The 25,335-nt window shown below is 41.4% G+C and overlaps 1 protein-coding gene across 2 annotated transcripts in view; it reads left to right on the top strand.

The window, feature by feature from the left end:
• The window catches only part of EXD2 (exonuclease 3'-5' domain containing 2), a 227,974-nt gene that overhangs the window by 102,582 nt on the left and 100,057 nt on the right, over positions 1-25,335 (top strand). For both annotated transcript variants that reach the window (XM_053697990.1, XM_053697991.1), the window contains exons 2-4: positions 4,743-5,061; positions 17,130-17,386; positions 17,834-17,960. In XM_053697990.1, the coding sequence (XP_053553965.1) occupies positions 4,756-5,061; positions 17,130-17,386; positions 17,834-17,960 (690 nt within the window). In that variant the 5' untranslated portion in view covers positions 4,743-4,755. The remainder of the gene's footprint in view (positions 1-4,742; positions 5,062-17,129; positions 17,387-17,833; positions 17,961-25,335) is intronic.

Raw genomic sequence — 25,335 nt, 5'->3', positions numbered from 1 at the left:
TCAAGGCTTGGCCTCAGCTAGCGAGGGCCAAGTTCATACGGTTTCAATCAGACAACATGACGACTGTTGCGTACATCAACCATCAGGGGGGAACAAGGAGTTCCCTGGCGATGGAAGAAGTGACCAGAATCATTCAATGGGCGGAGACTCGCTCCTGCCACCTGTCTGCAATCCACATCCCAGGAGTGGAAAATTGGGAAGCGGATTTTCTGAGTCGTCAGACATTGCATCCGGGGGAGTGGGAACTCCATCCGGAAATCTTTGCCCAAATCACTCAACTGTGGGGCATTCCAGACATGGATCTGATGGCCTCTCGTCAGAACTTCAAGGTTCCTTGCTACGGGTCCAGATCCAGGGATCCCAAGGCGACTCTAGTAGATGCACTAGTAGCACCTTGGACCTTCAAACTAGCCTATGTATTCCCGCCGTTTCCTCTCATCCCCAGGCTGGTAGCCAGGATCAATCAGGAGAGGGCGTTGGTGATCTTGATAGCTCCTGCGTGGCCACGCAGGACTTGGTATGCAGATCTGGTGAATATGTCATCGGCTCCACCATGGAAGCTACCTTTGAGACGAGACCTTCTTGCTCAAGGTCCGTTCGAACATCCGAATCTGGTCCCACTCCAGCTGACTGCTTGGAGATTGAACGCTTGATCTTATCAAAGCGAGGGTTCTCAGATTCTGTTATTGATACTCTTGTTCAGGCCAGAAAGCCTGTAACTAGAAAAATTTACCACAAAATTTGGAAAAAATATATCTGTTGGTGTGAATCTAAAGGATTCCCTTGGGACAAGGTTAAGATTCCTAAGAGTCTATCCTTCCTTCGAGAAGGATTGGAAAAAGGATTATCTGCAAGTTCCTTGATGGGACAGATTTCTGCCTTGTCTGTGTTACTTCACAAAAAGCTGGCAGCTGTGCCAGATGTTCAAGCCTTTGTTCAGGCTCTGGTTAGAATCAAGCCCGTTTACAAACCTTTGACTCCTCCTTGGAGTCTCAACTTAGTTCTTTCAGTTCTTCAGGGGGTTCTGTTTGAACCCTTACATTCCGTTGATATTAAGTTATTATCTTGGAAAGTTTTGTTTTTGGTTGCAATTTCTTCTGCTAGAAGAGTTTCAGAATTATCTGCTCTGCAGTGTTCTCCTCCTTATCTGGTGTTCCATGCAGTTAAGGTGGTTTTACGTACTAACCTGGTTTTCTTCCAAAAGTTGTTTCTAACAAAAACATTAACCAGGAGATAGTCGTGCCTTCTCTGTGTCCGAAACCAGTTTCGAAGAAGGAACGTTTGTTGCACAATTTGGATGTTGTTCGCGCTCTAAAATTCTATTTAGATGCTACAAAGGATTTTAGACAAACATCTTCCTTGTTTGTTGTTTATTCTGGTAAAAGGAGAGGTCAAAAAGCAACTTCTACCTCTCTCTCTTTTTGGATTAAAAGCATCATCAGATTGGCTTACGAGACTGCCGGACGGCAGCCTCCTGAAAGGGTCACAGCTTCCACTAGGGCTGTGGCTTCCACATGGGCCTTCAAGAACGAGGCTTCTGTTGATCAGATATGTAGGGCAGCGACTTGGTCTTCACTGCACTCTTTTACCAAATTTTACAAGTTTGATACTTTTGCTTCTTCTGAGGCTATTTTTGGGAGAAAGGTTTTGCAAGCCGTGGTGCCTTCCATTTAGGTGACCTGATTTGCTCCCTCCCTTCATCCGTGTCCTAAAGCTTTGGTATTGGTTCCCACAAGTAAGGATGACGCCGTGGACCGGACACACCTATGTTGGAGAAAACAGAATTTATGTTTACCTGATAAATTACTTTCTCCAACGGTGTGTCCGGTCCACGGCCCGCCCTGGTTTTTTAATCAGGTCTGATAATTTTTTTTTCTTTAACTACAGTCACCACGGTATCATATGGTTTCTCCTATGCAAATATTCCTCCTTAACGTCGGTCGAATGACTGGGGTAGGCGGAGCCTAGGAGGGATCATGTGACCAGCTTTGCTGGCTCTTTGCCATTTCCTGTTGGGGAAGAGAATATCCCACAAGTAAGGATGACGCCGTGGACCGGACACACCGTTGGAGAAAGTAATTTATCAGGTAAACATAAATTCTGTTATTTAATTATGTTAAATTTATTTCGTTTAAATTATATTTAAGTTAGGGGGGGTTAGGGTTAATAGCTTTAATATAGTAGCGGCGACGTTGGGGGTGGCAGATTAGGGTTTAATAAATGTAAGTAGGCGTCGGCAATGTTAGGGACGGCAGATTAGGGGTTAATAAAATTTAACTAGTGTTTGCGAGGCGGGAGTGCGACGGTTTAGGGGTTAATATATTAACGTGGCGGCGATGTCCGATCGGCAGATTAGGGGTTAATATATTAAAGTGTTTCCGATGTGGGGGGGGGGCTCGGTTTAGGGGTTAATAGGTAGTTTATGGGTGTTAGTGTACTTTGTAGCACTTTAGTTAAGAGTGTTATGTTCCGGCGTTAGGCCATAAAACTCTTAACTACTGACTTTTAAATGCGGTAGGAGTCTTGACAGGAGAGGGTCTACCGCTCACTTCTTCCAAGACTCGTAATACCAGCGTTAGGCAAATCCCATTAAAAGGATAGGATACGCAATTGACGTAAGGGGATTTGCGGTAGCCTCGAGTCGCGGAAGAAAAGTGAGCGATACACCTTTACCTGTCAGACTCGTAATACCAGCGTTAAAAAGCAGCGTTGGGACCTCTCAACAATGCTTTTTAAGTCTAACATCAAACTCTTAATCTAGGCGATTGATAGTAGAAGTAAATTAGAAAGTTGCTTAAAATTGCATGCTCTATCTGAATCATTAACCCCTTAATGACCGAGGATGTGCAGGGTACGTCCTCAAAAAAAAAAAAAAAAAGGCAGTTAACGCCTGAGGACGTACCCTGCACGTCCTCGGTGTGGAAAGCAGCTGGAAGCGATCCTGCTCGCTTCCAGCTGCTTTCCAGTTATTGCAGTGATGCCTTGATATGGAGGCATCCTGCAATAACCTTACATGGCCATCCGATGCAGAGAGAGCCACTCTGTGGCCCTCTCTGCACCGAACATCGATGGCCGGTATCGGTGGGTGGGAGCCGACTTGGTCGGCGGTTGGGCGGCCATCGGTGTGCCGTGTGACGTCAAGGGGGCCGGGATCGGGGCCAGACCGTCGGGGGCGCGTGCATGGGGCGGGAGCGGGTGGGAACCGCTACACTACGGAAAATGATTAAAAAGTTAAAAGTGGCCTAATCTTGTTTCTGCAAAAGCACAAAAAGAGATTGTGGAGGGGTGGGGGGTTGGTTTTGTGTGGGGGGAAGCTACACTACAGAAAAGTTTAATAAATGTAAAACAAAAACATTTTTTCTTCTAAACTGGGTACTGGCAGACAGCTGCCAGTACCCAAGATGGCGCCCATTAAGTTAGAGTGGGAGGGTTATAGAGCTGTTTGGGGGAGATCAGTGAGGTTGGGGGCTAAGGGGGGATCGTACACAGCAGCATATGTAAATATGCTTTAAAAAACAAAACGCCAAAAAAAACAAATATAGCTTTTATTTTAGTATTGGCAGACTTTCTGCCAGTACTTAAGATGGCGGGGACAATTGTGGGGTGGGGGAGGGAAGAGAGCTGTTTGGGAGGGATCAGGGGGTCTGATGTTTCAGGTGGGAGGCTGAGCTCTACACTAAAGCTAAAATTAACCCTGCAAGCTCCCTACAAGCTACCTAATTAACCCCTTCACTGCTAGCCATAATACACGTGTGATGCGCAGCGGCATTTAGCGGCCTTCAAAATACCAAAAAGCAACGCCAAAGCCATATATGTCTGCTATTTATGAACAAAGGGGATCCCAGAGAAGCATTTACAACCATTTGTGCCATAACTGCACAAGCCGTTTGTAAATGATTTCAGTGAGAAACCTAAAATTTGTGAAAAAGTGAACGACTTTTTTTATTTGATCGCATTTGGCGGGGAAATGGTGGCATGAAATATACCAAAATGGGCCTAGGTCAATACTTTGGGTTGTCTACTAAAAAAAATATATATACATGTCAATGGATATTTAGAGATTCCTGAAAGATATCAGGGTTCCAATGTAACTAGCACTAATTTTGAAAAATAGCAAAGTGCTACTTGTATTTAAGGCCCTATAACTTGCAAAGAACATGTAAACATTGGGTATTTCTAATCTCAGGACAAATTTAGAAACTATTTAGCATGGGTGTTTTTTGGTGGTTGTAGATATGTAACAGATTTTGGGGGTCAAAGTTAGAAAAAGTGTGTTTTGTTGTTTTTTTCAATTTTTCCTCATATTTTATAAGTTGTTTTTTTTTATAGTAAATTATAAGATATGATGAAAATAATGGTATCTTTAGAAAGTCCATTTAATGGCGAGAACAACGGTATATAATAAATGTTGGTACAGTAAATGAGTAAGAGGAAAATTACAGCTAAACACAAACACCGCAAAAATGTAAAAATAGCCAAACGGACAGAAAATGGAAAAGTGCTGTGGTCATTACGGGGTTAAAGAAACAAATTGGGTTTAGTGTCCCTTTAAGGCTGGATTGTAAGAAGTTTATACATTAATAACACCATATAAAGTTCAGACTACCAATAATTCTGGATGCCGTTAGAATCTCACAATGCTGCTTCCTGAAATAGTAATCTGTGTTAAATCTTTTTGTTGCTGTCTTTTTAATTGAGATTCTTCAAGGATTTTTTTTTTTTTTTTACTGCCTTTTTAACAGATATTTTAGAACAATGCCAAAGTCTACAGCCTTAACCATCAGCGTTGCAACATTAGTAGGTACGACAGTGGGATGTCTTGTTCTCTGGAAATGCATTAAACGTCGGAGAAAACAACTTTGTGCCCAGAGCAAAACAAATGCTTCAATAGGCACTGGCAGCCCAGGATTAGAATATGAAAATTCTGGAATCTCTCAAGTGGAGAACATATTTACTGCTGAAACCAAAGTAATCTCTGGAATTGAGGAATGGGAGATTGTGTGGCCTTTGCTAAAGAAAGAGCTTTCTGAATATCCTGTACTTGGCATGGACTGTGAATGGGTAAGATAATCTGCACACAATATGTAGCTTATTAGACTGGTACAAAATACCATGACAACATTATTATTATTATTATTAATAAACCCAACACCCCTTTGTGTCATTTGTGTTATACATTCTACCGTACTGTTATGTTCTAATCTAGACACTCAAGGACTGGAGTTGGTTGCTGCTTTATTTCCTCCATGTGCTGGGCAGTAAATAAGTGGTGCTTGCAAAAGGTTTATGTTGATTTTCTTTAAAAATATTAAATGCACAAGCACTATACACTGTATTCAGAGCAGTTCAATATATTGTGCTTCCTGGGTCCAGCTACTATTTTTCTTTCAGGATTGTGATAGAGCATGTAATTTTTAAACAATTTTCTGATTTACTGATCTAATTTTTTATTTTTTATATATCATTTTTTTTTTTTAGTAAACAATACCTAGGTAGACTCAGGAGCTGCTGATTGGTGGCTGCATATATATGCCGTGTGTTATTGGCTCACCCAATGCATTCAGCTAGCTCCTAGTAGTGCTTTTCTGCTGCTTTACCAAAGGACACCAAGAGATTAAAGCAAATTTAGGTTTCATGTCCCTTTTAAAGGGACAGCATACACCAATTTTCATATAACTGCATGTAATAGACACTACTACTAGAATAATATGCACAGATACTGATAAAAAAAAATCCAGTATAAAACCATTTAAAAACTTACTTTGAAGCTCCCAGTTTAGCTCCGTTGAAAAGGTTAGCTGGAACACCCACTGAAAGTGGTTGTATAGCAAAAACAGCAGACACCCGTCCCCTTTCTCTGCATAAACTCTTTACACAAACAGAAGCAAGCTGGAGGAGGTATTAAGAGCTTGGTTAAGAGTCTGAAAATCAGTGCAATGTTATTTTAAAATAAGCAAAACTATACATTTTTTATAGACTGTATATATCGATCTACAAAACATTTATGCTAATTAAAATCTAGTGTATAATGTCCCTTTAAACCCAACCATAGTAGTCTAAAAGATTAAAGATCAGCAGATTGAAATTTGACACAAGAATATGCTAATACTCTGACATTTCTCTTAAAAAACAAAACAGTATTAGCTCTCCCTGTGTGTCATCCCTTTCAAATTCTGTCAGGGTTTTGTTGCCCTACCTGGTCCAATTATAGAGCGTAAATAAATAGAGAGAATATATAGATGGGGTGAGTTTGTTTTTATCTTAGTTTCTCTTGTTAAGTGTATCCAGTCCACGGATTATCCATTACTTATGGGATATTCTCCTTCCCAACAGGAAGTTGCAAGAGGATCACCCACAGCAGAGCTGCTATATAGCTCCTCCCCTAACTGTCATATCCAGTCATTCTCTTGCAAGCCTCAACCAAGATGGAGGTCGTAAGAGGAGTGTGGTGTTTCTTCTGTTATGTGTGATCAGTCCACGGGTCATCATTACTTCTGGGATATTATCTGCTCCCCTACAGGAAGTGCAAGAGGATTCACCCAGCAGAGTTGCCATATAGCTCCTCCCCTCTACGTCACCCCCAGTCATTCTCTTGCACCCAAAGACTAGATAGGAGGTGTGAGAGGACTATGGTGATTATACTTAGTTTTTATAACTTCAATCAAAAGTTTGTTATTTTACAATAGCACCGGAGCGTGTTATTACTTCTCTGGCAGAGTTTGAAGAAGAATCTACCAGAGTTTTTCTTATGATTTTAACCGGAGTAGTTAAGATCATATTGCTGTTTCTCGGCCATCTGAGGGAGGTAAAAGCTTCAGATCAGGGGACAGCGGGCAGTTGAATCTGCATTGAGGTATGTAGCAGTTTTTATTTTCTGAATGGAATTGATGAGAAAATCCTGCCATACCGTTATAATGACATGTATGTATACTCTACACTTCAGTATTCTGGGGATGGTATTTCACCGGAATTACTCTGTAAAAGTACATTAAACCTTTTAATAGGTATTTAATTCATGTTAAACGTTTTTGCTGGAATGTAGAATCGTTTGCATTTCTGAGGTACTGAGTGAATAAATATTTGGGCATTATTTTTCCACTTGGCAGTTTGCTTGTTTTGATTATGACAGTTTCGTTTCTCTCTCACTGCTGTGTGTGAGGGGGAGGGGCCGTTTTTGGCGCTCTTTGCTACGCATCAAAAATTTCCAGTCAGTTACTCTTGTATTTTCTGCATGATCCGGTTCAGCTCTAACAGAACTCAGGGGTCTTCAAACTTCTTTGAAGGGAGGTAGATTCTCTCAGCAGAGCTGTGAGACTTATGTAGTGACTGTGTTTTAAAACGTTGCTGTGATTTTTATGTTTAAAATTTAATTAGTGTTACTTTACTAATGGGAACAAACCTTTGCTAACAAGTTGTGTTGTTTTTACAGAGTGATGCTATAACTGTTTTTTCAGTTCATTATTTCAACTGTCATTTAATCGTTTAGTGCTTCTTTGAGGCACAGTACGTTTTTGTTAAATAAGATTGTAACCAAGTTGCATGTTTATTGCTAGTGTGTTAAACATGTCTGATTCAGAGGAAGATACCTGTGTCATTTGTTCCAATGCCAAGGTGGAGCCCAATAGAAATTTATGTACTAACTGTATTGATGCTACTTTAAATAAAAGCCAATCTGTACAAATTGAACAAATTCCACCAAACAGCGAGGGGAGAGTTATGCCGACTAACTCGCCTCACGTGTCAGTACCTGCGTCTCCCGCCCGGGAGGTGCGTGATATTATGGCGCCTAGTACATCTGGGCAGCCATTACTGATAACATTACAAGATATGGCTACTGTTATGACTGAAGTTTTGGCTAAGTTACCAGAACTAAGAGGCAAGCGTGATCACTCTGGGGTGAGAACAGAGTGCGCTGATAATTCTAGGGCCATGTCTGATACTGCGTCACAGCTTGCAGAGCATGAGGACGGAGAGCTTCATTCTGTAGGTGACGGTTCTGATCCAAGCAGATTGGATTCAGATATTTCAAATTTTAAATTTAAATTGGAAAACCTCCGTGTATTACTAGGGGAGGTCTTAGCGGCTCTTAACGATTGTAACACTGTTGCAATACCAGAGAAAATGTGTAGGTTGGATAAATACTTTGCGGTACCGGCGAGTACTGACGTTTTTCCTATACCTAAGAGATTAACTGAAATTGTTACCAAGGAGTGGGATAGACCCGGTGTGCCGTTCTCACCCCCTCCAATATTTAGAAAGATGTTTCCAATAGACGCCACCACACGGGACTTATGGCAAACGGTCCCTAAGGTGGAGGGAGCAGTTTCTACTTTAGCTAAGCGTACCACTATCCCGGTGGAGGATAGCTGTGCTTTTTCAGATCCTATGGATAAAAAATTAGAGGGTTACCTTAAGAAAATGTTTGTTCAACAAGGTTTTATATTGCAACCCCTTGCATGCATCGCGCCGATTACGGCTGCGGCAGCATTTTGGATTGAGTCTCTGGAAGAGAACCTTAGTTCCGCTACGCTGGACGACATTACGGACAGGCTTAGAGTCCTTAAACTAGCTAATTCATTCATTTCGGAGGCCGTAGTACATTTAACCAAACTTACGGCTAAGAATTCAGGATTCGCCATTCAGGCACGTAGGGCGCTGTGGTTAAAATCCTGGTCGGCTGATGTAACTTCTAAGTCCAAATTACTTAATATACCTTTCAAGGGGCAAACTTTATTTGGGCCCGGTTTGAAAGAAATTATCGCTGACATTACAGGAGGTAAGGGCCACGCTCTACCTCAAGACAAAGCCAAAGCTAAGGCTAGACAGTCTACTTTTCGTCCCTTTCGGAATTTCAAAGCAGGTGCAGCATCAACTTCCACTGCACCAAAACAGGAAGGAGCTGTTGCTCGTTACAGACAAGGCTGGAAACCTAACCAGTCCTGGAATAAGGGCAAGCAGGCCAGAAAACCTGCTGCTGCCCCTAAGACAGCATGAACCGAGGGCCCCCGATCCGGGACCGGATCTAGTGGGGGGCAGACTCTCTCTCTTCGCCCAGGCTTGGGCAAGAGATGTCCAGGATCCCTGGGCGCTAGAGATCATATCTCAGGGATACCTTCTAGACTTCAAATTATCTCCCCCAAGAGGGAGATTTCATCTGTCAAGGTTGTCAACAAACCAAATAAAGAAAGACGCGTTTCTACGCTGTGTACAAGATCTATTATTAATGGGAGTGATCCATCCGGTTCTGCGGTCGGAACAAGGACAAGGGTTTTACTCAAACCTGTTTGTGGTTCCCAAAAAAGAGGGAACTTTCAGGCCAATCTTGGATTTAAAGATCCTAAACAAATTCCTAAGAGTTCCATCGTTCAAAATGGAAACTATTCGGACAATTTTACCCATGATCCAAAAGGGTCAGTACATGACCACAGTGGATTTAAAGGATGCTTACCTTCACATACCGATTCACAAAGATCATTACCGGTATCTAAGGTTTGCCTTCTTAGACAGGCATTACCAGTTTGTAGCCCTTCCATTCGGATTGGCTACGGCTCCAAGAATCTTCACAAAGGTTCTGGGGGCCCTTCTAGCGGTTCTGAGACCGCGAGGAATTTCGGTAGCTCCGTACCTAGACGACATTCTGATACAAGCTTCAAGCTTTCAAACTGCCAAGTCTCATACAGAGTTAGTTCTGGCATTTCTAAGGTCGCATGGATGGAAAGTGAACGAAAAGAAGAGTTCTCTCTTGCCTCTCACAAGAGTTCCATTCTTGGGAACTCTTATAGATTCTGTAGAAATGAAGATTTATCTGACAGAAGACAGATTAACAAAGCTTCTAAATGCATGCCGTGTCCTTCATTCCATTCAACTCCCGTCAGTAGCTCAATGCATGGAGGTGATCGGCTTAATGGTAGCAGCAATGGACATAGTACCCTTTGCACGCCTACATCTCAGACCGCTGCAATTGTGCATGCTGAGTCAGTGGAATGGGGATTACTCAGATTTGTCCCCCACTCTGAATCTGGATCAAGAGACCAGAAACTCTCTTCTATGGTGGCTTTCTCGGCCACATCTGTCCAGGGGGATGCCGTTCAGCAGGCCGGACTGGACAATTGTAACAACAGACGCCAGCCTTCTAGGTTGGGGCGCTGTCTGGAATTCTCTGAAGGCTCAGGGACAATGGAGTCAGGAGGAAAGTCTCCTGCCAATAAACATTCTGGAATTGAGAGCAGTTCTCAATGCCCTTCTAGCTTGGCCCCAGTTAAAGACTCGGGGGTTCATCAGGTTTCAGTCGGACAACATCACGACTGTAGCTTACATCAACCATCAGGGAGGGACAAGAAGCTCCCTAGCAATGATAGAAGTATCAAAGATAATTCGCTGGGCAGAGTCTCACTCTTGCCATCTATCAGCAATCCACATCCCGGGAGTGGAGAACTGGGAGGCGGATTTCTTGAGTCGCCAGACTCTTCATCCGGGGGAGTGGGAACTCCATCCGGAGGTCTTTGCCCAAATACTTCGACGTTGGGGCAAACCAGAGATAGATCTCATGGCGTCTCGCCAGAACGCCAAACTTCCTCGCTACGGATCCAGATCCAGGGATCCGGGAGCGGTTCTGATAGATGCTTTGACAGCACCTTGGAACTTCAGGATGGCTTATGTGTTTCCACCCTTCCCGCTGCTTCCTCGATTGATTGCCAAAATCAAACAGGAGAGAGCATCAGTGATTCTAATAGCGCCTGCATGGCCGCGCAGGACTTGGTATGCAGATCTAGTGGACATGTCATCCTGTCCGCCTTGGTCTCTACCTCTAAGACAGGACCTTCTGATTCAGGGTCCATTCAAACATCAAAGTCTAACTTCTCTGAAGCTGACTGCTTGGAAATTGAACGCTTGATTTTATCAAAACGTGGTTTTTCTGAGTCGGTTATTGATACCCTGATACAGGCTAGGAAGCCTGTTACCAGAAAGATTTACCATAAAATATGGCGTAAATACCTATACTGGTGTGAATCCAAAGATTACTCCTGGAGTAAGGTTAGGATTCCTAGGATATTGTCTTTTCTACAAGAAGGTTTAGAAAAGGGTTTATCGGCTAGCTCATTAAGGGGACAGATCTCAGCTCTGTCCATCTTGTTGCACAGGCGTCTGTCAGAAAATTCAGACATCCAGGCCTTTTGTCAGGCTTTAGCTAGGATCAAGCCTGTGTTTAAAACTGTTGCTCCGCCATGGAGTTTAAACTTAGTTCTTAACGTTTTACAGGGTGTTCCGTTTGAACCCCTTCATTCCATTGATATAAAATTGTTATCTTGGAAAGTTCTATTTTTAATGGCTATTTCCTCGGCTCGAAGAGTCTCTGAGTTATCAGCCCTACATTGTGATTCTCCTTATCTGATCTTTCACTCAGACAAGGTAGTTCTGCGTACTAAACCTGGGTTCTTACCTAAGGTTGTCTCTAACAGGAATATCAATCAAGAGATTGTTGTTCCATCCTTGTGTCCAAATCCTTCTTCAAAGAAGGAACGTCTTCTACACAATCTGGATGTAGTTCGTGCCCTCAAGTTCTACTTGCAGGCAACTAAAGATTTTCGCCAAACTTCTTCCTTGTTTGTCGTTTATTCTGGACAGAGGAGAGGTCAAAAAGCTTCTGCTACCTCTCTCTCTTTTTGGCTTCGTAGCATAATACGTTTAGCCTATGAGACTGCTGGACAGCAGCCTCCTGAAAGAATTACAGCTCATTCCACTAGAGCTGTGGCTTCCACTTGGGCCTTTAAGAATGAGGCCTCTGTTGAACAGATTTGCAAGGCTGCAACTTGGTCTTCGCTTCATACTTTTTCCAAATTTTACAAATTTGACACTTTTGCTTCTTCGGAGGCTATTTTTGGGAGAAAGGTTCTTCAGGCAGTGGTTCCTTCTGTATAATGAGCCTGCCTATCCCTCCCGTCATCCGTGTACTTTTGCTTTGGTATTGGTATCCCAGAAGTAATGATGACCCGTGGACTGATCACACATAACAGAAGAAAACAACATAATTTATGCTTACCTGATAAATTCCTTTCTTCTGTTGTGTGATCAGTCCACGGCCCGCCCTGTTTTTTTTTAAGGCAGGTAAATATTTTTTAAATTATAATTCAGTCACCACTACACCCTTGGCTTCTCCTTTCTCGTTGGTCTTTGGTCGAATGACTGGAGGTGACGTAGAGGGGAGGAGCTATATGGCAACTCTGCTGGGTGAATCCTCTTGCACTTCCTGTAGGGGAGCAGATAATATCCCAGAAGTAATGATGACCCGTGGACTGATCACACAACAGAAGAAAGGAATTTATCAGGTAAGCATAAATTATGTTTTTTTACTTAGTTTATTTTTCAATCAAAAGTTTGTTATTTTTAAATGGTGCCGGAGTGTACTGTTTATCTCAGGCAGTATTTAGAATAAGAATCTGCCTGCGTTTTCTATGATCTTAGCAGAAGTAACTAAGATCCTTTGCTGTTCTCACATATTCTTAGGAGTGAGGTAACTTCAGAGACGGAATGGCGTGCAGGTTTTCCTGCAATAAGGTATGTGCAGTTAATATTTTTCTAGGGATGGAATTTGCTAGAAAATGCTTCTGATACCGAACTAATGTAAGTAAAGCCTTAAATGCAGTGATAGCTACTGGTATCAGGCTTATTAATAGAGATGCATACTCTTATAAAAATGTAATATAAAACGTTGCTGGCATGTTTAATTGTTTTTATATGTATTTGGTGATGAAACCTATTGGGGCCTAGTTTTTTTCCACATGGCTGGCTTGAATTTTGCCTAGTAACAGTTTCCTTAGGCTTTCCACTGTTGTAATATGAGTGGGAGGGGCCTTTTTTAGTGCTTTTCTGTGCAGCTAAAAATACTGACAGAGACATTCAGTTTCCCTCTGCATGATCCAGGACATCTCTGGAGGGCTCAAAAGGCTTCAAAGTTTTTGAGGGAGGTAAAAAGTCACAGTAAAGCTGTGGCAGTTGTTGTGACTGTTTGAAAAAAAAACGTTTTTGTCTTTTATTATTCCGTTTTGGGTATTAAGGGGTTAATCATCCATTTGCAAGTGGGTGCAATGCTCTGCTAACTTGTTACATACACTGTAAAAATTTCGTTAGTGTAACTGCCTTTTTTCACTGTTATTTCAAATTTTGACAATTTGTGTTTCTTAAAGGTGCAGTAACGTTTTTATATTGCTTGTAAACTTGTTTAAAGTGTTTTCCAAGCTTGCTAGTCTCACTGCTAGTCTGTTTAAACATGTCTGACACAGAGGAAACTACTTGTTCATTATGTTTGAAATCCATGGTGGAGCCCCATAGGAGAATGTGTACTAAATGTATTGATTTCACCTTAAACAGTAAAGATCAGTCTTTAACTATAAAAGAAATATCACCAGAAGATTCTGACGAGGGGGAAGTTATGCCGACTAACTCTCCCCACGTGTCAGACCCTTCGCCTCCCGCTCAGGGGATGCACGCTAATATGGCGCCAATTACATCAGGGACGCCCATAGCGATTACCTTGCAGGACATGGCTGCAATCATGAATAATACCCTGTCAGAGGTATTATCCAGGTTGCCTGAATTAAGAGGCAAGCGCGATTGCTCTGGGGTTAGGAGAAAAACAGAGCGCGCAGATGCTGTAAGGGCCATGTCTGATACTGCGTCACAATATGCAGATCATGAGGACGGAGAGCTTCAGTCTGTGGGTGACATCTCTGATTCGGGGAAACCTGATTAAGAGATTTCTAATTTTAAATTTAAGCTTGAGATCCTCCGTGTGTTGCTTGGGGAGGTATTAGCTGCTCTGAATGACTGTAACACAGTTGCAGTACCAGAGAAATTGTGTAGGCTGGATAAATACTATGCGGTACCGGTGTGTACTGATGTTTTTCCTATACCTAAAAGGCTTACAGAAATTATTAGCAAGGAGTGGGATAGACCGGGTGTGCCTTTTTCCCCACCTCCTATATTTAGAATTTTTTTTCCAATAGACGCCACTACACAGGACTTATGGCAAACGGTCCCTAAGGTAGAGGGAGCAGTTTCTACTTTAGCAAAGCGTACTACTATCCGGTTGAGGACAGTTGTGCTTTTTCAAATCCAATGGATAAAAAATTGGAGGGTTACCTTAAGAAAATGTTTATTCAACAAGGTTTTATTTTACAGCCCCTTGCATGCATTGCGCCTGTCACCGCCGCGGCGGCATTCTGGTTTGAGGCCCTGGAAGAGGCCATCCATACAGCTCCATTGACTGAAATTATTGACAAGCTTTGAACACTTAAGCTAGCTAACTCATTTGTTTCTGATGCCATTGTTCATTTGACTAAACTAACGGCTAAGAATTCCGGATTCGCCATCCAAGCGCGTAGGCGACATCCTGATACAGGCGTCAAGCTTTCAAGTTGCCAAGTCTCATACAGAGAGAGTTCTGGCATTTCTGAGGTTGCACGGGTGGAAAGTGAACGAGGAAAAGAGTTCTCTATCCCCACTCACAAGAGTCTCCTTCTTAGGGACTCTTATAGATTCTGTAGAAATGAAAATTTACCTGACGGAGTCCAGGTTATCAAAACTTCTAAATGCTTGCCGTGTTCTTCACTCCATTCCGCGCCCTTCGGTAACTCAGTGTATGGAGGTAATCGGCTTAATGGTAGCGGCAATGGACATAGTGCCATTTGCGCTCCTTCATCTCAGACCGCTGCAATTATGCATGCTGAGTCAGTGGAATGGGGATTACACAGATTTGTCCCATCTGCTAAATCTGGATCAAGAGACCAGAGATTCTCTTCTCTGGTGGTTGTCTTGGGTACACCTGTCCAAGGGTATGACCTTTCGCAGGCCAGATTGGACAATTGTAACAACAGATGCCAGACTTCTAGGTTGGGGTGCAGTCTGGAATTCCCTGAAGGCACAGGGATTGTGGACTCAGGAGGAGAAACTCCTTCCAATAAATATTCTTTAGTTAAGAGCGATATTCAATGCTCTTCTGGCTTGGCCTCAGTTAGCAACACTGAGGTTCATCAGATTTCAGTTGGACAACATCACGACTGTGGCTTACATCAACCATCAAGGGGGAACCAGAAGTTCCCTAGCGATGTTAGAAGTCTCAAAAATAATTCGCTGGGCAGAGTACCACTCTTGCCACCTGTCAGCAATCCATATCCCAGGCGTGGAGAACTGGGAGGCGGATTTTCTAAGTCGTCAGACTTTCCATCCTGGGGAGTGGGAACTCCATCCGGAGGTGTTTGCTCAGTTGATTCATCATTGGGGCAAACCAGAGTTGGATCTCATGGCGTCTCGCCAGAACGCCAAGCTTCCTTGTTAAGGATCCAGGTCCAGGGACCCAGAAGCGACGCTGATAGATGCTCTAGCAGCGCCTTGGTTCTTCAACCTGGCTTATGTGTTTCCACCGTTTCCTCTGCTCCCTCGACTGATTGCCAAAATCAAACAGGAGAGAGCATCGGTGATTCTGATAGCACCTGTGTAGCCACGCAGGACTTGGTATGCAGACCTAGTGGACATGTCATCCTTTCCACCATGGACTCTGCCTCTAAGACAGGACCTTCTGATACAAGGTCCTTTCAATCATCCAAATCTAATTTCTCTGAGACTGACTGCATGGAGATTGAACGCTTGATTCTATCAAAGCGTGGCTTCTCAGAGTCAGTCATTGATACTTTAATTCAGGCACGAAGGCCTGTTACCAGGAAAATCTACCACAAGATATGGAGTAAATATCTTTATTGGTGTGAATCCAAGAATTACTCATGGAGTAAGGTTAGGATTCCTAGAATATTGTCTTTTCTCCAAGAGGGCTTGGACAAAGGATTATCAGCTAGTTCCTTAAAGGGACAGATTTCTGCTCTGTCTATTCTTTTGCACAAGCGTCTGGCAGAGGTTCAAGACGTCCAGGCATTTTGCCAGGCTTTGGTTAGAATTAAGCCTGTGTTTAAACCTGTTGCTCCCCCGTGGAGCTTAAACTTGGTTCTTAAAGTTCTTCAAGGAGTAAAGTTTGAACCCCTTCATTCCATTGATATTAAACTTTTATCTTGGAAAGTTCTGTTTTTGATGGCTATTTCCTTGGCTCGGAGAGTCTCTGAGCTATCTGCCTTACAATGTGATTCTCCTTATCTGATTTTTCATGCAGATAAGGTAGTCCTGCGTACCAAACCTGGGTTTTTACCTAAGGTGGTTTCTAACAAGAATATCAATCAAGAGATTGTTGTTCCATCATTGTGTCGTAATCCTTCTTCAAAGAAGGAACGTCTCTTACATAATCTGGACGTAGTCCGTGCCTTGAAGTTTTACTTACAAGCTACTAAAGATTTTCGTCAAACATCTACCCTGTTTGTCGTTTACTCTGGACAGAGGAGAAGTCAAAAAGCTTCGGCAACCTCTCTTTCCTTTTGGCTTCGGAGCATAATACGCCTAGCCTATGAGACTGCTGGACAGCAGCCCCCTGAAAGGATTACAGCTTATTCCACTAGAGCTGTGGCTTCCACCTGGGCCTTTAAAAATGAGGCCTCTGTTGAACAGATTTGCAAGGCTGCGACTTGGTCTTCGCTTCACACTTTTTCCAAATTTTCCAAATTTTATACTTTTGCTTCTTCGGAGGCTGTTTTTGGGAGAAAGGTTCTTCAGGCAGTGGTTCCTTCCGCTTAATCCTGCCTTGTCCCTCCCATCATCCGTGTACTTTAGCTTTGGTATTGGTATCCCATAAGTAATGGATGATCCGTGGACTGGATACACTTAACAAGAGAAAACATAATTTATGCTTACCTGATAAATTTATTTCTCTTGTAGTGTATCCAGTCCACGGCCCGCCCTGTCCTTTTAAGGCAGGTCTAAATTTTAATTAAACTACAGTCACCACTGCACCCTATGGTTTCTCCTTTCTCTGTTTGTTTTCGGTCGAATGACTGGATATGACAGTTAGGGGAGGAGCTATATAGCAGCTCTGCTGTGGGTGATCCTCTTGCAACTTCCTGTTGGGAAGGAGAATATCCCATAAGTAATGGATGATCCGTGGACTGGATACACTACAAGAGAAATAAATTTATCAGGTAAGCATAAATTATGTTTTTGTTCAACTTGATATGTCTCAATTCTTGTTTTCTCAGGTGTCTGTAGATGGAAGAGCAAATCCTGTCTCCTTATTACAGATGGCTTCCCCTAGTGGCTTTTGTGTCCTAGTACGCTTATCTCGATTAATCTGTTCTGGCGCAACCTTTCCCAAAACACTCTTGAACCTCCTGTCAGACAGCAGTATTTTGAAGGTTGGAGTGGGGTGCGGTGAAGATGCCTCAAAGCTGCTGAGGGACTATAACCTTTCTGTGAAAGGCATAGTAGATATACGGTACTTGGCCATGAGGTATAGGTATGTATGTTAGCAAGGCTGAAATTCATCAGGGAATTGCATGTAGTGTATAGCCGCTTATGCTTTGCTGGCCTTGTTCAAAGATTATTCTGAAAGCCGTACTTTTTAATTTAATATTTTTTTAAAAATCAAAATGTACTAATTTCCATGCCTGTAATTTATAATCTCCTCTGCCTGTGTCTTTGGCTTGTTGTGGTGTTTGTTTCTTTTTACATGTAAATATTGCCTAAATTACATAATATATTATTTACTCGTGGACCCTTACCCCTCTCCAAACTGAGATGTATTCACACAGCTAATAAAGCGTATATATATATGTATATATGATGTTATATTGGCTTAAGCTGTTGAAATAACCCATTGGATGATGGTAAAAAACTGCTTTTATTAACACAATTTCTCTGTTTTAAGCCCAAACAGTGAAACACTTTTTATCTTTACTTCCAGAAAAGGCTTATTCCAGAATGGTCTAAGCCTAAAGAGTCTCTCTGAAACAGTTTTGTCTTACCCTTTGGATAAATCTTTTCAGCTTCGTTGCAGTAACTGGGAGGCAGAAGAATTTTCTCATGACCAGGTAGGGACATAATGTTCTATATTTATATACCAGCTGTTATTAGACACATACAGAACACCCATCATCTGTACTTTTAAACTATGTATTAACCCCTTTGCTACCGGGAACTTCGTAGAACTTGCCCAAAATTACGGAGAATTTTTAGATTTTTGTTATCACTCCAAACAGAAATAGAGCCTTTGTTTGTTTTTTTATTTACCTGTCAAAACTATATATGCCATTGGTTTTTGGTAGTTAGAATGACGATAATTGCAGCTGCGCACCACACTTCTTCTTCCCGACAGTGAAGAGGTTAATCCAGTAGCTTGTATGGTTTTATATATACGATGTATGTGTGTGTGTATATATATATATATATATATATGTATGTATGTATAAAATAAAATTAAAAATTTTTGGCAGACAGCACTCCAGACTTCATGTAGCAATATCCCAGGGTGCCGCAAATAGTGTAAATATTAAGCAAAAGAAGCGCACTCCAATGGGGATTAGTTTGCAAAAGGTGTCACGTTAATGTTAACGTTTTCGGACCTATAAGTCCCTCCTCAGACATACAAAGTATAACAAAAACTTGCCCTCTCCCTTACAGATAGTGTGTACCAAGAGGCTGGTCTCAATGCTCTCCTGGGTAGACACACCCCTTCCGATGACATCATCATCCTGGACAACGTGAGGCAGGTCCCATCTAAAAGCAATTTAAATACATGATACAGATATTACCGAACATAGGAGATATTACATAGTACTTCCCTGCAATAGTCATATTAGAAGAACTCTATATAGAGAAACTCACTTGCTGATCACTACGAAAGTGCAGCTCCTCAGTTGCATGTAACCATAGCAACTGAACTAAGCTTAGAGCTGACAGGTCTGTGAGCGTACTCACTTCTAGACAGATACAGCAGAAGAAGCCAAAACAGTACAATATTACATGTAGGCAAATCAAATTCTAGCATTGCAAAATTTCATATAATAATATGGATTAGGAGGCAACAATATAATATCATTAAGTAAGTACTGGATGGAAAAAAATGAGTTGTCAATATACTGAATTAGATGTATATAAACAGTGGAAAGTGAGACCCTCATTAAATCCATGGTGATTCCATTAGATTAGAGTAATACGATGCATAGTGTCTTACAAAATTACCAAATTAGAGAAAAGCATGCCAGTCCAGGTGTGTGTTTAATCCCTTTGGGACTAGCGTTTACAGGTTGTAAGTCCGTCTTGCTTCCTTTTGTAGGAGTAACCTGTTGCGGTCACCTCCCTCTATTTAGAGGGGGGACATGATCAATAATTGTATACTTTAGGTTTACCACTCTGTGATTAAATTTCTGGAAGTGTCGAGCAACAGGTTGTTCAGAGGACCCTTTGTTAATAGCTGTACGGATGGTTCGCCATTTGTGTTCCGAAGATCATCACAGGTCTTGCCCACGTAATAAAGGCCACAAGTGCAATGAAGCAAATGTATAATATGTGTAGTGGTACACATTAAAATGACTGAGATGGAGCGCCGCTTCCAACAGCGAAACTACCCACCAAGACTTCTGAGAGAACAACGGAAGGCTCTTCTAGACTCTCCAACAACTGTACGAGAAAAAGAGATGATAGGATGACCTTTGTTACCACTTACACTGGGGACAAGAGGGGGATAGGTTCATCACTTCAAAAACACTGGGAAGTCCTAAGTACAGATCATACATTACCTCTGGGTAATATAGCCCCACCTTGCATAGGATACAGGAGGGCTTGATCACTACGGGAAATCCTAATCAAAACAGATCCCCAACAATGTTATGCAAGATCGACCTGCCTGGATACAAAGAATCCGGGAGTCTATTGTTGCTTGGGGTGTACTACTTGCAAAGGCCACACAGAAGAAAAAGTTTTAAGCACAAATATCTCCTAATGTGTACCACTACACATATTTGTATACTTGCTTCATTGCACTTCTGGCCTTTATTACGTGGGCAAGACCTGTGATCTTCGGACACGTATGGTGAACCATCCGTACAGCCGTTAACAAAGGGTCCTCTGAACAACGTGTTACTCGACACTTCGAGCAATTCAACCACAGCGTGGTAGACCTAAAGTATACAATTATTGATCATGTCCCCCCCCCCCTCTAAATAGAGGGGGTGACCGCAACAGGTTACTCCTACAAAAGGAAGCAAGATGGACTTACAAGCTGCAAACGCTAGTCCCAAAGGGATTTTAAACACACCTGGACTGGCATGTTTTTCTCTAATTTGATAATTTTGTAAGACACTACTCATTGGATTACTCTAATCTAATGGGATCACCATGGATTTAATGAGGGTCTCACTTTCCACTGTTTATATACCTCTAATTCATTGTATTGATTAAACTCATTTTTTTCCATCCAGTACTTACTAAAGGATATTCTATTGTTGCCTCCTAATCCATAATGTTATATGAAATTTTGCAATACTAGAATTTGATTTGCCTATATGTAATATTCTGTTCTGTTATGGCTTCTTCTGCTGTATCTTTCTAGAAGTGAGTACTCTCACGGACCTGTCAGCTCTAAGCTTAGTTCAGTTGCTATGGTTACACGCAACTGAGGTGTTGCATTTTCGTAGTGATCAGCAAAAGATACATTAACAGCAAGCGAGTTTCTCTATATAGAGTCCTTCTAATTTGACTATTGCAGGGACATACTATGTAATATCTCCTATATTCGGTCATATTTGTATCATCTATTGTATATTGCTTTTAGATGGGACCGGCCTCACGTGGATGATGTCATCCGAAAGGGGCATGTCTACCCGGGAGAGCATGGAGACTGGCGTCTTGGTACACACTATATCTGTAAGGGAAGGATAAGTTTTTGTTACACTTTGTATGTCTGAGGATTGACTTTTGGGAAAACTTTCACATTAAAGTGACACCTTTTGCAAGCTAATCCCCATTGGAGTGCGCTTCTTTTGCTTAATATTTAGACTATTTGCAGCACCCTGGGTTATTGCCGTGTGAAGTCTGGAGTGCTGTCTGCCAAACAATTTGTGTAATATAAATCTATATATTTTTTTCTCATGTAAGTGGCAAGAGTCCATGAGCTAGTGATGTATGGGATATACATTCCTACCAGGAGGGGGCAAAGTTTCCCACACCTCAAAATGCCTATAAATACACCTCCCACCTCACTCATACCTCAGTTTTACAAACTTTGCCTGTGATTTTCTTCTGTGAAAGGCGCTTCTAAGCATTTTGAAGCCCAATTCCTCTCAAAGTACAGTGTTTTGTCTGAGGGATGTGAAGGGAGTATTGCCTGATGCTGCCATGGTTTCACCTATGGGAAATCTATTCTAAGGCTCTCAGTAAATTCGGTAGTGGGGATTCATCTGCACCTCCCTTTACAGATTGACATTATACTCCTCTACCATTACCTCTGCTGATATGTTTCAGTACTGGTTTGGCTGTCTGCTATATGTGGATGGGTCTCTTCAGGTAAGTATATATTATTTTTTAATACACTCTCGGCTATGTTTGGCACTTTATATTTTAACGTTTTAATATATATTGCATATATTTTCCATGAGTCAGGTCTATGTTTATTTCCCTTTGCAGTCTAACAGTTTCAGCATGGAAATCATGTTTTTGGGAGAAATGTAGTCATTTTTTTTTTTTTTTTCTTACCTGGGGTTTTACTTATTTATTGCATCAATCTTTGTGCACATATTTTTTGAGAGGAGGTTGCGTTTGTTTCATTGTTTGCGTCTTTGTTGCCGCAAATCTTTTTGGCACGAAGTTGCGCTTGTTATGAGGCGTGTCGTATCATTTGTTGTTAATTTTGGCGCCAAAAGTAGTTTTTTTTCTCTGCATTTGCATCATCTTTGTTTGCGTCATTATTGGTGCTAAATAAATTGTTATATTAAAGGGCCATGATACCCACATTTTTTCTTTCATGATTTAGAAGGATAATGCATTTTTAGACATCTTTCTAATTTACTTCTATTATCTAATTTGTTTTATTCTCTTGATATTCTTTGCTGAAAAGCATATCTAGATATGCTCAGTAGCTGCTGATTGGTTGCTGCACATAGAAGCCTCATGTGATTGGCTCACCCATGTGCATTGCTTTTTCTTCAAACAAGGATATCTAAAAAATGAAGCAAAATAAATAATAGAAGTAAATTGTAATGTTGTTTAAATTTGTATTCTCTTTCTTAATCATGAAAGAAAGATTTTGGGTTTAGTGGCCCTTTAAGTCTCTCTCCCTCTTTTGCTCTCTGCTCTCATTTGTTTACAGAGGACTATGATGTTTGCTTTTTGATTTGATTTTCATTTAAGTATTTTAGCATAAGCATTTTTTTCCCATTCCTGAAACTGCTATTTTGAGGAAATTGGATGTTTTTTTTAAATGTTTTTTTCTTTTTTTGTTACATTTTGCAAGATTTCTCAAACTGATCCTGCCTCTGATGTTACTGTAGGAACTAAGCTCCCTGTACACCATTTCTACCAAAGCTAAGTGTGTGTATATTGTTTATTTAGATGATTTTATTTCTTCAGCTCAAATATGTGGCACTTAGGTTTTATTATTTCATACTGATAATGTTTCTATAGTACAGATACATCTACTGTTAAACATTCACAGTCTAATGTACATGATGTTACTGTAGATATAAAGGATTATATTGCTACAGACCTAGAGAAGGCTATGACTGCTATTCCGCCTTCAAATTAACTTAAATGATCTCTCCTAACTCCTCATAAATCTAATAAAGTTTGTATTGATTGACAGCATACTGAAGTATTTCTGCTGATGTGGTTTTCTCTGACTCGGAGGATCCTATTTCACAGACGGATATTGATAAATCAACCTTTCTATTGAACCTAAATTTTTTCTTTCGCGATTCAGCATGCAACTTTCTAATTTACTCCGATTATCAAATTTTCTTCATTCTCTTGGTATCTTTATTTGAAAAGCAAGAATGTACGTTTAGATGCCGATCCATTTTTGGTGAACATCCTGGGTTGTTGTTGCTGATTGGTGGATAAATTCACCCACCAATTAACAAGTGCTGTCCAGGGATCTGAACCAAAAATTAGCTGGCTCTTTAGCTTAACCCCTTAATGACCACAGCACTTTTCCATTTTCTGTCCGTTTGGGACCAAGGCTATTTTTACATTTCTGCGGTGTTTGTGTTTAGCTGTAATTTTCCTCTTACTCATTTACTGTAGCCACACATATTATATACCGTTTTTCTCGACATTAAATGGACTTTCTAAAGATACCATTATTTTCATCATATCTTATAATTTACTATAAAAAAAATTATAAAATATGAAGAATTGAAAAAAAACACACTTTTTCTAACTATGGCCCCCAAAATCTGTTACACATCTACAACCACCAAAAAACACTGTGCTAAATAGTTTCTAAAGTCTGTCCTGAGTTTCGAAATACCCAATGTTTACATGTTCTTTGCTTTTTTTGTAAGTTATAGGGCCATAAATACAAGTAGCACTTTGCTATTTCCAAACCATTTTTTTTTTTCAAAATTAGCGCTAGTTACATTAGAACACTAATATCTTTCAGGAATCTCTGAATATCCATTGACATGTGTATATTTTTTTAGTAGACATCCCAAAGTATTCATCTAGGCCCATTTTGGTATATTTCATGCCACCATTTCACCGCCAAATGCGATTAAATACAAAAAATCGTTCACTTTTTTACTAATTTTTTCACAAACTTTTGGTTTCTCACTGAAATTATTTACAAACAGCTTGTGCAATTATGGCTTAAATGGTTGTAAATTCTTCTCTGGGATCCCCTTTGTTCAGAAATAGCAGACATATATGGCTTTGGCGTTGCTTTTTGGTAATTAGAAGGCCGCCAAATGCCGCTGCATTTCACACGTGTATTATGGCTAGCAGTGATGGGGTTAATTATGTAGCTTGTAGGGAGCTTGCAGGGTTAATTTTTAGCTTTAGTGTAGAGCTCAGCCTCCCACCTGAAACATGAGACCCCCTGATCCCTCCCAAACAGCTCTCTTCCCTCCCCCACCCCACAATTGTCCCCGCCATCTTAAGTACTGGCAGAAAGACTGCTAGTACTAAAATAAAAGCTGTATTTGGGCTTTTTTGTGTGTGTTTTTTTTTTTTTTTTAGCATATTTACATATGCTGCTGTGTAGGATCCCCCCTTAGCTCCCCGCCTCACTGATCCCCCACCAAACCGCTCTCTAACCCTCCCCCTCTGCCTTAATGGGCGCCACCTTGGGTACTGGCAGCTGTCTGCCAGTACCCAGTTTAGTAAAAAAAAAATGTGCCTTTTTTTTTTTTTTAAAAAAATGCCCTTTTCTGTAGTGTAGCTTCCCCCCCCCCCCCCCCCCCCAAGATCAACCCCCCACCCCTTCCAGATCCCTTAGCTGTTTATTTACAGCTTTCAAAACTTTTTATTTTTTCAGTTTTATTTTTCTGTAGTGTAGCGGTTCCCGCACGCGCCCACCGCCCCCCGTGCACGCGCGCGCTCCCGTCCGTCCCGCCCCCCTCCACTCCACTCGGCACATCGATGGCCGCCCACCCGCCTCCCAGACCTGCTCCCGACCACCGATGTCCGGTGAAGAGAGGGCCACAGAGTGGCTTTCTCTGCATCGGATGGCCAAGGGGGGTTATTGCAGGATGCCTCGATATCGAGGCATCACTGCAATAACCGGAAAGCAGCTGGAAGCGAGCAGGATCGCTTCCAGCTGCTTTCCAGACCAAGGACGTACGCCACACGTCCTCGGTCATTAACTGTATTTTTTTGAGGACGTGTGGCGTACGTCCTTGGTCATTAAGGGGTTAAAGGGACATTAAACCCCAAAATTTTCTTTTATGATTTAGAAAGAGCATACAGTTTTAAACAAATTTCTAATTTACTTCTATTATCTAATTTGCTTCATTCTCTTGATATACTTTGCTTAAAAGCATATCTAGATAGGCTCAGTAGCTGCTGATTGGTTGCTGCACATAGATGCCTCATGTGATTGGCTCACCCATGTGCATTGCTATTTCTTCAACAAAGGATATCTAAGGAATTAAACAAATTAGATAATAGAAGTAAATTGAAATGTTGTTTAAAATTGTATTCTCTACTTGGATCATGAAAGAATTTGTTTGGGTTTAGTGTCCCTTTTTAAATGCCTTTTTCTCTTGTTAAGTGTATCCAGTCCACGGATCATCCATTACTTGTGGGATATTCTCCTTCCCAACAGGAAGTTGCAAGAGGATCACCCACAGCAGAGCTGCTATATAGCTCCTCCCCTCACTGCCATATCCAGTCATTCTCTTGCAACTCTCAACTAAGATGGAGGTCGTAAGAGGACTGTGGTGTTTTATACTTAGTTTATTTCTTCAATCAAAA

Source organism: Bombina bombina, chromosome 1 (assembly GCF_027579735.1).
Source record: "Bombina bombina isolate aBomBom1 chromosome 1, aBomBom1.pri, whole genome shotgun sequence".
NCBI lineage: Eukaryota > Metazoa > Chordata > Amphibia > Anura > Bombinatoridae > Bombina > Bombina bombina.
The sequence above is the reverse complement of the archived record's forward strand: the minus strand, read 5'-3'. Positions and strand labels throughout refer to the sequence as shown.